The sequence below is a fragment of the Podospora pseudoanserina genome, chromosome 6 (assembly GCF_035222485.1).
Source record: "Podospora pseudoanserina strain CBS 124.78 chromosome 6, whole genome shotgun sequence".
NCBI lineage: Eukaryota > Fungi > Ascomycota > Sordariomycetes > Sordariales > Podosporaceae > Podospora > Podospora pseudoanserina.
In genome coordinates this window covers 2,379,079-2,392,134 of record NC_085925.1, presented here as the reverse complement: position 1 = coordinate 2,392,134, position 13,056 = coordinate 2,379,079, and the positions used below count along the sequence as shown (strand labels likewise).

The 13,056-nt window shown below is 58.7% G+C and overlaps 5 protein-coding genes across 5 annotated transcripts; 3 read left to right on the top strand and 2 right to left on the bottom strand.

The window, feature by feature from the left end:
• Nucleotides 1-510: 510 nt before the first annotated feature.
• On the top strand, nucleotides 511-1,716 carry QC764_607345 (uncharacterized protein; the record flags this gene model as incomplete). The annotated part of the gene is made up of 1 exon (XM_062949236.1): nucleotides 511-1,716. One exon carries the CDS (start codon nucleotides 511-513, stop codon nucleotides 1,714-1,716), a length of 1,206 nt encoding a protein of 401 aa, XP_062797714.1.
• Nucleotides 1,717-1,969: 253 nt separating this feature from the next.
• QC764_607340 (Type I Iterative PKS) lies at nucleotides 1,970-10,827 on the bottom strand (the record flags this gene model as incomplete). Its single annotated transcript, XM_062949235.1, has 15 exons — nucleotides 1,970-3,115; nucleotides 3,176-3,653; nucleotides 3,720-4,060; nucleotides 4,130-4,204; nucleotides 4,265-4,558; nucleotides 4,697-5,622; nucleotides 5,682-5,778; nucleotides 5,848-7,985; nucleotides 8,088-8,546; nucleotides 8,617-9,067; nucleotides 9,133-9,245; nucleotides 9,304-9,427; nucleotides 9,483-9,551; nucleotides 9,618-10,062; nucleotides 10,124-10,827. 15 exons carry the CDS (start codon nucleotides 10,825-10,827, stop codon nucleotides 2,192-2,194), a joined length of 7,638 nt encoding a protein of 2,545 aa, XP_062797713.1. The 3' UTR covers nucleotides 1,970-2,191.
• Nucleotides 10,826-11,358, top strand: QC764_0095010 (uncharacterized protein; the record flags this gene model as incomplete). The annotated part of the gene is made up of 3 exons (XM_062940973.1): nucleotides 10,826-10,857; nucleotides 11,022-11,162; nucleotides 11,253-11,358. The coding sequence occupies 3 exons, from the start codon at nucleotides 10,826-10,828 to the stop codon at nucleotides 11,356-11,358; spliced, it is 279 nt and encodes a 92-aa protein (XP_062797712.1).
• On the bottom strand, nucleotides 11,126-11,591 carry QC764_0095000 (uncharacterized protein; the record flags this gene model as incomplete). The annotated part of the gene is made up of 2 exons (XM_062940972.1): nucleotides 11,126-11,391; nucleotides 11,549-11,591. 2 exons carry the CDS (start codon nucleotides 11,589-11,591, stop codon nucleotides 11,126-11,128), a joined length of 309 nt encoding a protein of 102 aa, XP_062797711.1.
• On the top strand, nucleotides 11,590-12,936 carry QC764_607330 (uncharacterized protein; the record flags this gene model as incomplete). The annotated part of the gene is given in 3 exon segments (XM_062949234.1): nucleotides 11,590-11,774; nucleotides 11,855-12,266; nucleotides 12,274-12,936. Coding segments are annotated over 3 exon segments (1,260 nt in total).
• Nucleotides 12,937-13,056: the final 120 nt, after the last annotated feature.

Here is a 13,056-nt window from a genome sequence, read left to right as displayed (position 1 = left end):
TCAAACCCCAAAGGAGAGCCTCATACGCAGAGATTCCGCTCGCTGACTAAAGTAAGCATGCAAGGTAACATAGCACCGCATTGATAAGTACGTTGGCTGCGTAGCGAGAGCAGCAACTGCAGCCACCGGACCGTACTATAGGCTTAGATAGGCTGGACCTTCCAATTGGTAGTTGGCTCTGGGCTGCGCCTTCGCAAACCCACTCTCTTCCAACAGAATTCGGCAGTTTGGTGCCGGTGAAGGTCATCCAACGACCTTTTAAGGGCGTAGAAGCGAGCTTTGGGGGCAGTAGCCTGGGGCTACGCCGGCCTATCTCCGACCCATATAAGAATGCCCCAAGCCGACAGACCGGGCCCTGGGGCCCATGGTTAATAAGATGCTAGTAACCGTGTGAGATCCGCCCTTAATGGCGACATTACCGGAAATCCTTCTCCAATATTCACCTCCGGCCCGATTCGTTGCTACGAGCAAGCAAATAATATCCCGAGCTTCAGCAATAACACATGGGCCATGGATGACGACAGCGATGGTCATACCAGGTGGCCTGCCTGCCACCGGTGTCACAGTTCCAAATTGCGCTGCAGGAGGGCTCCCAACCAGAGAGCATGCAACCGGTGCATCCGGGCCCAGGCCGAATGCTCCCCTCGTCCCTCGCGGCGGGGCCAGCAGGTTGCGAGTACGACGGCGAATCTAAACAATGCCGTGTATCCAACCCAAGGGACGGGCTCCACTCTGCCGGTCATGGATCTAAGCATGGGCGGCACTACCAGCTCAACAACACCGCCTGATAATATCAAGGCATTGGACTCGTCCAGTCTTGGCACTCTCGATACACTCGACTCACGTATGCTCCAGGCCATGGACTCGTGGCCACGGCTGAGCGGATCTGACATTTCCTCCCCTATCAATCCGCTATTGTACCAAGATTTCTTCCATCTCACAGAGGTGCCGACGGCATTGGGCGGCAAGCCTCAGCTGGGTGGGCTCCAGAATGCCTCGGCGAGTGAAGCTGAGGGGAGCCAGGCGAGCCAAATTGACCGCACAATGAACGATAGCGAACAAGCACTTGGGCACCGACAAAGCCGGACAACCGGCCTGGATGCTCAGGTCCACGAGCTCGCCCGCCTCAACATTCTTCTGGTGAGTCAGCAGGAAGCAACGGCAGAGTCCATCCACGCACTGCGGGCGTCGCCAGAAGCCCAGGCGTATGGCGGCCGCCAGAGCGATTGCTTGAACTTGGAGGAAACGCTGCGGATAGCGCTCCAGCTGCTTAGTATCCTCCGCCAGTCGGCGCCGGCCCATGATCCGGCGACGGCCCTGCTCTTCCTCTCGTGCTATTCGCGCCTGGCAGCCATCTTCCGCAACGTGTTCGAGTGCCTCCAGCGGATTCTCGACGAGGGCAGCACCATCTCGCAGACGCCGCTGTTTCGCCTGTTCCCCCGCGTGCAGCTGGGGTCAGTCTGTCTCGGCGACGGGAGTGAGCGGCTGCAGGCCGAGATGGTGCTCGATGCTTCCGAGCGTGTCTTTACCGACATCTCGATGAAGATTGAACTAAGATTCACCGAGAAGGACCCCACATCTTCTGGGGGGCAGGAAGCAGAGTCTCAGTGGCCCACCTTTGGCATGTTGGATGAAGGTATTCGCATTGTGCCCGCGGAGCGCTCGGTGGTGACGGGACTTGTAGACAAGCTTAGAAGCGCATTGAAGCAATATTAGACTCGGATCCAGACAAGATAAGAGCTAGATATGGAGATGTGCAAACAATGATGAGATATAATAATCATCAACCACCGTTGAGAAACGAACGAGAAAGCGTTGTTGTTGTGAGCTTTTATTTGCCGAAGGCGACCCCACGAGGCGGGAGATCGCTCGAAAAATCCATTTAATGATAGGTACCAGACGTACACTAGCTATACATGAATATGTACACAGGTACCTATGTCAAGCCGTTGGGTAGTCTCGGTGGCGGTTCTATGCCAGTCCCCCCTCTCCAAACAAGGTTTTCCAGCTTGTATCCACGAAGAGTGCCCCTTGTGAGCACCCATCTAGAGGTTCTAAGGTCTTTGAATGTGCCTCAAACACCAGTGTGTCGATGGCCGATATGGCCCGAAAAAACGAGAAAGCGTGCTCATGAAAACTGGCAAAGTAAACCAACCAAAACTCCCACCATGTGGTGCTCTATCTACAACTCCTATCCAACCCGCGCCTCGTACTTCTCCACGAGTTTCTTTTGCACCGTCACGCCCAGCTCCCTCAAGCTCGGCGCGCGCACAATCTCCAGCACAGTAACCTCGGCCCCAAGCCGTCGACGGATCCAGTTCCGGAGCTCGATGCTGATCAGCGAGTCAATGCCCACCGACGCCAGCGGGCCGTCGAGGTCCAGCTCGTCCTCGGACCGCATCATGAAGCCGAGGAGCGTATTTTTGATCTCGCGTGCGATCAGCGCCGCCGTATCTGCCGACCGGAGCAGCGTCATGTTAGAGCTGATTTCCCGCAGCAACCGCGTCAGCTCCTCGTCCGACGACGACGCTCCGCCGCCCGACCCGGCGCCGCCCGTGTCCTCCAGGTTGCGATACACCAGCATCCGCGGGTCCTTGCGCCAGACGGTGCGGTTGGCGGGTGCCGTGATGGGCAGCAGGGAGCGCATGCCGATACCCATCTGCGAAGGCTGTGCATAGCGGTACATGGCATCATCACCGCCGGGGGCGGCCGGCGTCGTCGCTCGGGCCGCCGACCGCTTGAGCATGAGCTCGACACAGTCTAGCAGCGCGGGCTCTTCCATGATGTACTGGGATGTGGCCCGTAGTGAGTCGAGAACGTCCGTGTTTTCGCTGACATAGCCCACGTCCCCGATGACGCCAATGTTGAGCACGCTGGCCGGCAGCCCGAGCGAGTGACGGTACTGCACGAAGGCGTCGAGGAAGGTGTTGCCGGCGTTGTAATTGGCCTGGCCCCACTGCCCGCTCATGGCGCCAGCGGAACTGAAGAGGAAGAACAGGTCCAGCGGCTCGGCCTGCTCGCGGGCGAGTGCATTGTGCAGATTCCAGGTGCCCTGGATCTTGGGCCGGGACGCCGTCACCCAGTCGTCCCACGACATATCGACCAGACTGTTGTCCTGCACAATAAACGTTAGCGCCCATTGGCACTATTAGTAAGTAGATAGGAGGCAACATACCCGGAGGACCATGGATGCCTGCAGCACACCAGCAATCGGCCTTCCCGCTGCCTTGATGGCCAGCAACACATCCTCATAGTTGGACACATCGCCTGATACCCTTACGGTCGTGCAGCCCAGAGCTTCAAGCTCGAGGACGAAAGGGTCATGGTCAGAAACAGACGCGGCTGACCGGGACAGGAAGACAAAATGTCTAGCCCCCTTTTCGGCAAGCCAAGTTGTGATGGCGCGACCCAGGCCACCCAGACCACCGACGAGAAGATACGCACCATCGCTCCGCAACACTATCGGATTGCGGGTCGCCTCAGACACGAGTTCGTTGCGATTCTCGGGCATAGTGACCACGATCTTTCCCATGTGCTGAGCCTTCTGCATGAACCGAATGGCGTCGGATATGCCGGTGGCGGGCAGGGTTGTCAGGGGGGAAATGGGGCGTAGATGTCCTTGCGTGTAGAAGGCAAGGGCGCGTTCCATGAGGCTTTTAGCGGCGTCAGTACACAGTTCAAAAGCAAGTGCCAGGCTCACTGCCGTCGAGTCCACTCACCTCTTGATCATCAGGGGTCGCTCAGTGGAGAAGCGCAGTAGATCAAAGCCAACAAATGCCCGGTTCGCCTCGAACACGTCCATGGCCAGCAGCCCTTGACCGACAAGATCGCGGCGACCAATCTCGACAAAGGTGCCAAACTTGGCTACGCACTTCCAGGACGCGTGCAGGAGCTCGCCTGCCAGGGAGTTGAGGACAACGTCGACGCCGCGCCCTCCGGTCTCCTGCAGCAGTGCGGGAAGGAAAGACGCATCTCGGGAGTTAAAGATGTGATGGCGCGGAATGTGGAAGCGGTCCACAATGTACTCGGCCTTTGACTCGTTGCCGACGGTGCAGTAAATCTGCGCCGCGTAACTTTGTTAGTTTTCAATGTCGACGACCCCGGACATGGAGGCGTTTCCAACACGTACCTCAGCGCCAATCATCTTGGCAACTTCAATAGCCGCGATACCAACACCACCCGTGGCCGAGTGAATAAGCACCGACTAAAGACGTCTGTTAGTATTGGCTGTGAGAAGCACGCAATCATCACTGGGCTGACTTACCATGCCCCTTGCTAGGCGACCGACGTCGAGGAGACAGTATATAGCGGTACAATAAACGGCGAGCATTGAGGCACCCTCCTCAAACGTCAGGGTATCTGGCATCTTGACGCATAGCGTTTCTGACACTTGCAGAGAAGTGGTAAACGACCCGCTCGAGCTGGCAATGACGCGATCGCCGACACGATGCTCGGTGACGCTGGATCCGACGGCTGTCACGGTGCCGCTGCACTCGTAGCCCATGCCGCGCCCGATGGAGTAGGGCTCGGCCACAATCCCCAGCGAGACGAGGACATCCTGTAATAATACTGTCAGCTTGGCCTTCACGGGGTGTATGTTGGGTGAGGGAGGTGAGGGAAGTTGCCAAACAACCTAGCAAGCGGCTCGAAGGGAAAGAAAGAAATTAAGGGGCGGAAAAGACGAGGCCGTGTTTACCTTGAAATTCAGCCCAACAGCCTGCACCTCAACCCGAACATCATTCTCCCCCAGCGCCGTCTCGGCTCTCCGCTCCCAGAATAGCGTATTCACCAGACCAGGACGATGTTGCTCCAGCTTCAGCACCGTCTTTTTCGCGGGCCCATCCTCTCCATCACCCGCCGTGGTAATCCCCTTTGCGACATCAACAAAGTGGTATCGGCCAATCAGCACCCTACCCCCAACGCACGCCCACTCCGCCTCAGACCTGACATCCTCCTCCTCCGGCCCCCGGCGCTGAAACTCGGCCAACACAGCCGGCACGGCCCCAAACTCAACATCGACCTGGCCCAAACAATCCAACTCTAGCGTCGCAAAATCCAACCCCGTCTCCGTGCGCAGCACGCGCGCCACGCCGACCACGGGCGCAAAGCGCGGGTCCACGCAGCCGACCTGGCTCGCGCCCGTGAGCCACAGCACGCCGCAGCCGCGGTCGCGCGCCTGCCGCACCAGCTCCTGGAAGGAGGCAAGCCGGCCCGGTGTGAGGTTGTGGAAGAAGGGTTCGGCGAGGTCTAGTGCTACGAGAATGTCTTGGTTTTCTGGGAGGGACGGGGTGTCGAGGGTGTGCAGGTCGATTTGGTAGCCGGAGAGCTGGAGCTGGGCGCGAAGAGAGGCTATGACGGCTATGGCGGTGGTGGTAGCGGTCTCTCCCGAATGGAGCAGGGTGACTCGTTTCGGGGGTGGTGGCTGCGGTGCGGCGGGCGTGGTGATGATGTTGTTGTTGAGGTAGCCGTCGTATGCGACTGCTTCTGCGCCGGCGAAGCCTGCCGCGCGCAGCTCTGTGTCCCAGCGGGCGCTGTCCATGTACGGCTCGGGAAACCGCAAATCGGCGCCACCGAGCCACCAGCCCGGCAGGACGCCCATGACGAAGTTGATCCATTTGGTTTCTGCAAGCCGAGTATTTAGTGACTGATGCCATCACGTCTAGGAACATGCGGTTACTTACCTGGAGAAAGTTCCTGCAGGAACAGCCTTCCCCGAGGGTGGACGAGCTTGCGGACGTTGGACAGGGTCTCGTGGATGTTTGGTGTTGCGTGTAAGACCTAGCGATGGCATCGATATTAGCACTCACTCTTCCACCACCATCACTGTGGCTGTGGTCTGTCACTTACATTGCAGGCGATAATAAGGTCGAAGCTCTCGGGATCGAAACCCTGTTCCAGGGGGTCCTTGGATATATCCAGCACGGCATACTGGAGGCCCTCATACTCCTTGAAGCGTTCCTTGGCAGCGGGGAAGAAGCCCGGGGACACATCAGTGTAGGTGTACGACAGGTACATGCGCTCACCATAAGCTGACTTGAGAGCGGGCAGGACGGTCGCCGTTGTCCCACCGGTGCCCGCGCCAATCTCCAGCACCCTGAGGTTGGGCTTTCGGTGAGCCACTAGATCAAGGAACGCCGAGTACTCCGAATTCTGCATAAAATCGTACAGCTGGTGGAGGACATTGTCTTCAAGCAGGAGGGCCAGCTCGTCCGTGGTACCGCTGAAGATGGAGTCGCAGTTGCTGGCGATGCGGTAGACGGCCGTCGCCGCTGCGTGCGCCTCCGTGTCCAAGAGCTGGGCGTACAGCGTGTCGACCGTCTCTTGGCGGCGAGCCGGGGACATGTCGACATCGCTTTGCTGAGAAGACAAGCATCCGTAGCGGCCACCCAAGATGTCAACGCAAAGGCCGTCCAGCCATTGTCGAAAGTGCGCGAGATGGGGCCTGGACGGTTCGACGACCCGCAGCCGCTCGGCGGCGTCAAGCATGCACAGCGCCGAGAACCTGTCGAGTAGTTTGTGGACGTCATGCCGGTCCTTTGCCGGGCGGATGAGGGTGGTGGTGTCCATCAAGTTGACGTCTTCCTTCCACTCGAGCTCGACAGCCGCGTGGGGGTCTTGTCCGCCGTCGCCCTCGGCGTCGCTGATGACGGACACCTGCATGCCCTTCACCGAGATGACTACCTTGCCGTCTGACACGGCAACAGCATCTGCAATGCGCGCATTCTTGCGCTCCTCGGTGATGCGGACCTCCATGGCCATGTCTGGTGTTGCCGGGGGTCCAATGTACATCTCGTCAATGTACGTGGGGATGGCCACCCGGTCAAACCGCCTGGTCAGGCCGTTGGTCAATGCCGGGGCTATTGCTTGTGGCACAAGATCCAGCGTCACGGGGTGGATGGCGTAGAGCGACTCACCGTCGCGGATATCGTTTGTCATGTGCGTCAGCAGCGTTGGCTCTACGGGGTTGGCAGTGATGTCCCTAAGTCCGAGGAACCGGGGACCGTACTCGAGCCCAAGCGAACGCAGCTTGCGGTACCAGGCCTTTCGCGAAACCACGCGCGGCAACGGCGCCAGATCGGGGGCCTCGTGCGGGAACTCGGAGCCTGCCGAGACCTGCCCGAAGGCGTGCTTCAGCCAGCTGCCGTTCTGGTAGCTGGAGATGGTAAAGTTGTACCAGACCGAGTCGGCCGAGTTGGTCAGCGGCACGCGCTGGAGCTGTGTGATGGTTTCCGTCGCGGTTTCTTGGACTAGGATCATGGCCGCCTTGATGTGCACACGCCGAACCGTAAAGTCGGTGGCGCCCGTGAGCTGCCGCACAGCCTCGCCCGCCATGGTGACGTAGCCCACGCCGGGGAAGACGATGTCGCCAGCGACTTCATGCTCCTTGATCCAGGGCACCGACTCAAGCCGCAGCAGGTTCCGCCAGGCAGGGCTGGAATCGGTGCTTTCCAGAATCCGGGAGCCCAGCACATCATGGTGTGGGAACTTCCGGTGGCGCCACTCTCGTGCCAGGCGGCTCTCGTACCACATGGGCTCTTCGTAGTGCCAGGGGTACAGAGGCAGGTCCACGAGGAATTTACCTTCACCGACAACCGGGGCGAGATGTAGGGGCTGGTTGGCGGACCACAGGTGGCCCACTGCATGGAGCAGGTCAGAGTGGGAGTTATTCCCGCGTGTCAGGATGTTCATATACTCGTCGGTGGACTTGGCGGATTTGAGTATCTGGCGCAGTGGACCGGCCAGCGCCGAGTGCGGCCCGATCTCGACAAACGTCTTGCGCCCCGGCTCCCGCAGGATCTGGCTGACGGCGGTGGAGAAACGAACGGGCGAGACCAAGTTGTTAACCCAATACTCAGGCCCCAGCTCCCTGCCGCTCTTTACTGTTTTACAGGAGACAGTGGAGTAAAACGGTATGTTGGGGTCGTTTGCGTTGATCATGTTGCTGAGGAGCTCTTCATAGAGCGGTGCCACTTGTCGCATGTGATCTGTTCATGTCATTAGCAAACGTGAAGGTGCCCCGAGAGGCTGCTTTGTGCTGGTGTATGCACAAAGAGAACCAGGCGAGGGGGGAACGAGAGATTACTCACGAGAATGATATGCCCGGTCAACCTGCAATGCCCGAACCAAGATGTCCGGGTTCGCCTCTTTGATATTCTGCATCACCCCTTCCAGCGCGTCTTTATCTCCAGTGAGGGTTGTGCTCTCAGGGCTGTTCTCGCAGCCGATCAGGACGCCGCTGCTGAGATACGGCTCGACCTCCTTGCGCCCGAGGCCCACGGCAGCCATGCCGCCTGGCTTTTTTGTCGAATCTACCGAGAGCATGACCTTGCCTCGGTAGTACGCAATTGCGATACCTTCGTTCGCCGTTATGGCGCCGCTGGCATACGCCGCGGCAATCTCACCGCTCGAGTGGCCGACCACAGCGCCTGGCGTGACATTGTAACTCGTCAAAAGGTCCACGAGCGCCATCTGGATAGCGGTGCAGCAGGGCTGTGACAGTTCAGCTGAGGAAATGCGGCTGCGGCTCTTGGGAGCCTGAATCTCGTCTATGCAGCGTGTTAGTACTTGGGAACTTGGGACTCGGGGTACAACTTAGTCATGACTTGCCAATCAAACTCCACTGCGGGCCGTCGGGAAGTGTTTGCAAGAACTTGTCCATGTCTCGGAGGCTCTGTCTGAATTCGGGGACATTCTTGATCAGCGCCATGCCCATCTGCGCCCACTGTGCCCCCTGCCCGCTAAAGACGAAGACGAGCCTTGACGGCTCGCGAGAAGCCGGGCGGGGCGAGACAACTGGCGTCCAGTCGTCCACTCCATCTGTTACGCAGAATGCCCGGTAGCTCAGGGCGTCGCGCTTTAGGGCCAGCGAGAAGCTCATGTCGCGCAGCTGTGACGGGTGAGAGAGGTGGTAGGCTTGATGCTGTGACACCATCGACTGGAGCGCTTTGGGGTGTTTGGCGGAGAAGAGAAGCAGGCGCAAGTCGGGGTCGGCATCGAAGGCCTCGACATCGCCTTTGTGTGCCATCGCATTTGCAGCTCCGAATGAGGAAGCGGACGAGAGTAGGACCTGATTGGATAAAGATACAGGTGAGTGTCTGAGTTGCAGCGTGCATTTTATGCATTGTTTCTTACATGAGCGTTAGAGCCCCCTATTCCGAAACTGTTGACTCCAACAACATGGTCTCGGTCCTTGGGCCAGGGCTGGGGCTCAGTCGGGACTGTGAGCTTGCACTCCTTGAACGGAACTGCAACATACATGGTTAGAAAGAAGCGGTTTGCACGGTTGGGGCGCTGATGTCTTACTTTTGGGATTTGGCGTGGTGAAGTTGAGATTGGGCGGAATCGTCTCGTTCTCCAGAGCCAACGTCATCTTGATCAGACTCGAAAGACCCGAGGCTCCCTCGCTATGCCCCAGGTTTGTTTTCACCTGCCTCAATCAGATTCTGCCAGGCACAGCTATCAAAATGCGGGGATTTACTCACCGATCCAATGTATATTCCGTAATCTCCAAAGATGTTGGCCACCGCGAGTGTCTCAATGGGGTCCCCGACCTAGATGTTGAACGGCGGAATAAGGATCATATCACACCAATATCACACTCGCATGGATACACGTACAGCAGTTCCGGTTCCGTGACACTCAATCATAGCTGTCTTAGAAAAGTCGGAAATGCCCGCCAGCTGGTGGCCGCGCCGGATGAGAGCCTCATGAGCAGCCGTGTTCGGAGCCGTGAGCGTCGAGGATTTGCCGCCGGCATTGACAGCAGTCGACCGGACCACGGACCGAATCGGATCGCCATCTCGGATGGCGTCGCTGAGCTTCTTGACGTAGATGGCCGAGACGGCCTCGCCGCGGGCGTAGCCGTCGGCGTCTGCATCAAATGTCTTGCAGAGAGCACTCGGAGACATGACGCCCTGCTCTTGCATGGTGATGGTCGTCCGCGGCGAGCAGATGACGTTGGCGCATGCCACGATGGCCGACTCGCACTCTCCGGAGAAAATAGCGTGGCAGGCGTCATGGAGTGCCGTCAGCGACGACGAGCAGGCTGTCCTGATGGTGACACTATAGAGGAATTAGTCACCTCGCTCACCCCCAACGAAGCAGTTGTGTTGTGACAACTTGCCTTGGGCCCATGAAGCCGAACTCGTAGTGGATACGATTCGCCGACATGTAGTCGCCGTACCCCGTCAAGCGGTACATGTGGTAGTGCTGAGGATCGCGGCCGTCGAGTTCCAGCCAGTCGCCTTCAAAAGTGCCGAGGTACACGCCGACCTTCTTACCTCGGAGCTGGTCGGGTTTCTGACCAGCGTTCTGTAGGCACTCGTAGACGACTTCGAGCGTCAGTCGCTGCTGCGGGTCCATGGCCTCGATTTCTTTCTTGGTCATGGACCAGAACGAGGAGTCCATGTTGGCCAGGTTGACGTTGTCGAGGAAATAGCCGAACTTGCTGGCTGTGTGCCCAATCTTGCCTGGGCCGTACCAGCCCTCGGCGTTGTATCGGTCCTCTGGAACCTCACACCGCCCGCTGCGTCCGTTGTAGAGCATGTCCCAGAAGCCTGCAGCATCGGTGATGCCGCCTGGGAGTCGCATGCCCATGCCACAGACGGCGATAGGCTCGACCGGCGGTGGGGTTTGGGTCTTGCTGCCATTGGGGAGACCACTCCCATTCGAGAGTCCGTTGCCATTGGGATGGCCGTTCACCGAGTCTCCGTTTGTGGTCCTTTCAGACGTCGGATGGTGGTCCCCATTCATAATGCCATTGCCATTGGTTCGGCCATTCCGTCCTTCCTGAGACACGGGTTGATCTTCAAACCTCAGGTCGGCCATGGCTCCTGTGGAAAGCACCGAGAAGCGAAGGTATGGCGACGAGTGCTAAGTAACTGCTAGGCTGTGTTGTAGTAAGGCAAGAGTTACAAAGCTTCGACGAATGTGCAAGGTACGGAACGCTAAACAAAAGAGTCAAGTAAGCAGCAGCCTACAGTCTCCCGTCTACATACCAGACATGGCATTAATATCAATAGCCTTATAGTGGCATCCGTCGTCTCGGGATGTCTCCTTTGGTCTGTTCCCCTAATCCGGCTTCCGAACCCAGCGAGGCCGGATGTCACGCTTGCACGTGGCATATTCATCTTGGTGCACCCGGCAATCCTCCGTAGACTTCGGTAAGCCCATCGGCGTCGAAAGAACGCTTCATGGTTCTGACGCAGCACGCCGCAGACACGCGTCGGGAATCCGCAAACCGCAACCCGCAGCCAACAGACCGATAAGTCGGATCACCGATACGACACCGACTTTGTCGGATTGTTGCCTGTTCGGCTGTTCCACTCAGCACCGAAACAGCCAGTCTGCCGGACGTGATGATGTGCTGGCTCTTCCGGACGGACGGGATTCCTGGGCATCACAGCGGCCATTCTGTTAGTGGTCCAACGCCAGCAGACTTAGTTGCGAAGTGCTTGCCTAATACTGCTAATGACCTGCAGGTATTTGCACTCATAACTGTCCCTAAAGACGATACGCCTCCCAAGCTACCAACATCAACATCTCTAACGCGCCTCGTCAATTCCATCGCACTCCACAGACAGTCTCAGCATGGCAGTGATGGCACCTCAGATGGGTGAAAAGAGTGAAACGAATGGGGCTAACGGCACTCATGCCACGCCGCCAATGCCAGGACTTTGGATCACGGGGATTGCCTCCCAATATCCTCCATATCTCCTAGGGCCAGAGAAGTTGGATGAGTTTGCGAAGAGGTTCTTTGACGTGGAGAAGCCAGGGTAAGTGGTGCAGGTCGAATCCATTCCCCGCTTGACTCTGTCGCTTCTGAGCCATGCTGACATGCTGTGGTTGGCAATAGTTTGAAAAAGCTCCTCCAGATCAACAAAACAAGTGGCATCGACACGCGCGCCTCCATCGGGGACTACCAAACCGGTTTCGCCAGCCGCCCGGAGGCCCCAACCCTTGCCGATCTGGACAAATTCTACCGCCGGGCAGGCGTCGACCTCGCCGCGCAGGCATGCCGCAAGGCACTGAAAGAATGGGGCGGCCGTCCCCGCGACATCACGCACACCATCGCCGTGACCTGCACGAACCAGGGCAACCCGGGCTACGACCTTCTAGTGGCGCGCCGCCTGGGCCTGCCGCACACGGTTGACCGCATGCTGCTGCACGGCGTGGGCTGCGCCGGCGGGCTGGCCATCATGCGCGCGGCGGCCCAGGTCGCCAGCGGCGCCGCGTCCCGGCAAGCCGGCGCGTGTGCTGGCCTTCGCGTGTGAGTTGTGCACGCCCAACGTGCGGCACGACCTGGCCGAGGCCGCGGCTTGCGCAGACCCGGCCGACGTGAGCATCGCGGGCGTGTTGTTTGCTGATGGCGCCGCCGCGTTTGTGCTTTGCAACGACGCCGGGCTGCTGTTACCGCAGGACGACGCCGGTGACGACGACGGCGGCAGGGACTCAGGTCGGGCTGAGCCGCTATTCCAGCTGCTCGAGTGGGACAACGCGACTATCCCGGACACGATGCAGCACATGGCCTTCTACGCCGAAGGCACCGGGTTCCGTACTGTGTTGACCCGTGATGTGCCCTCATTTACCAAGACGGCCATCGGGCCCATGTTCAGGGACCTGCTGCCGGGGTTTCGGGAGAAGACGGGGCTGAAGAGTCTCGATGTGGCCGACTTCGACTGGGCTCTGCACCCGGGCGGAGAGGCCATCATCCAAGGGGCGCAGGAGATGCTGGATTTGACCAGCGAACAGCTGCGGGCTACTCGGGAGATATACAGGACGCGGGGCAACTCATCCAGTCCAACTGTATTGGCAGTGCTGGACCTGTTGCGGAAGATGGGCCGCGGCAAGGATCATGTTGTTGCGACATCTTTTGGCCCTGGCTTGGCTATTGAAATGTCTTTACTCAAACGGTGCCGGGCGGGCGACGGTGTTTGAATGATATGGACATACTTGCGAGCACTAGTTATCTACCCAGCAATTGTGTGTAGGAGGAATCAAGACCGACTTACACGCTTGCAGTCCGTACTACTCAGTGTCACTTGTATCCGGCCCGGT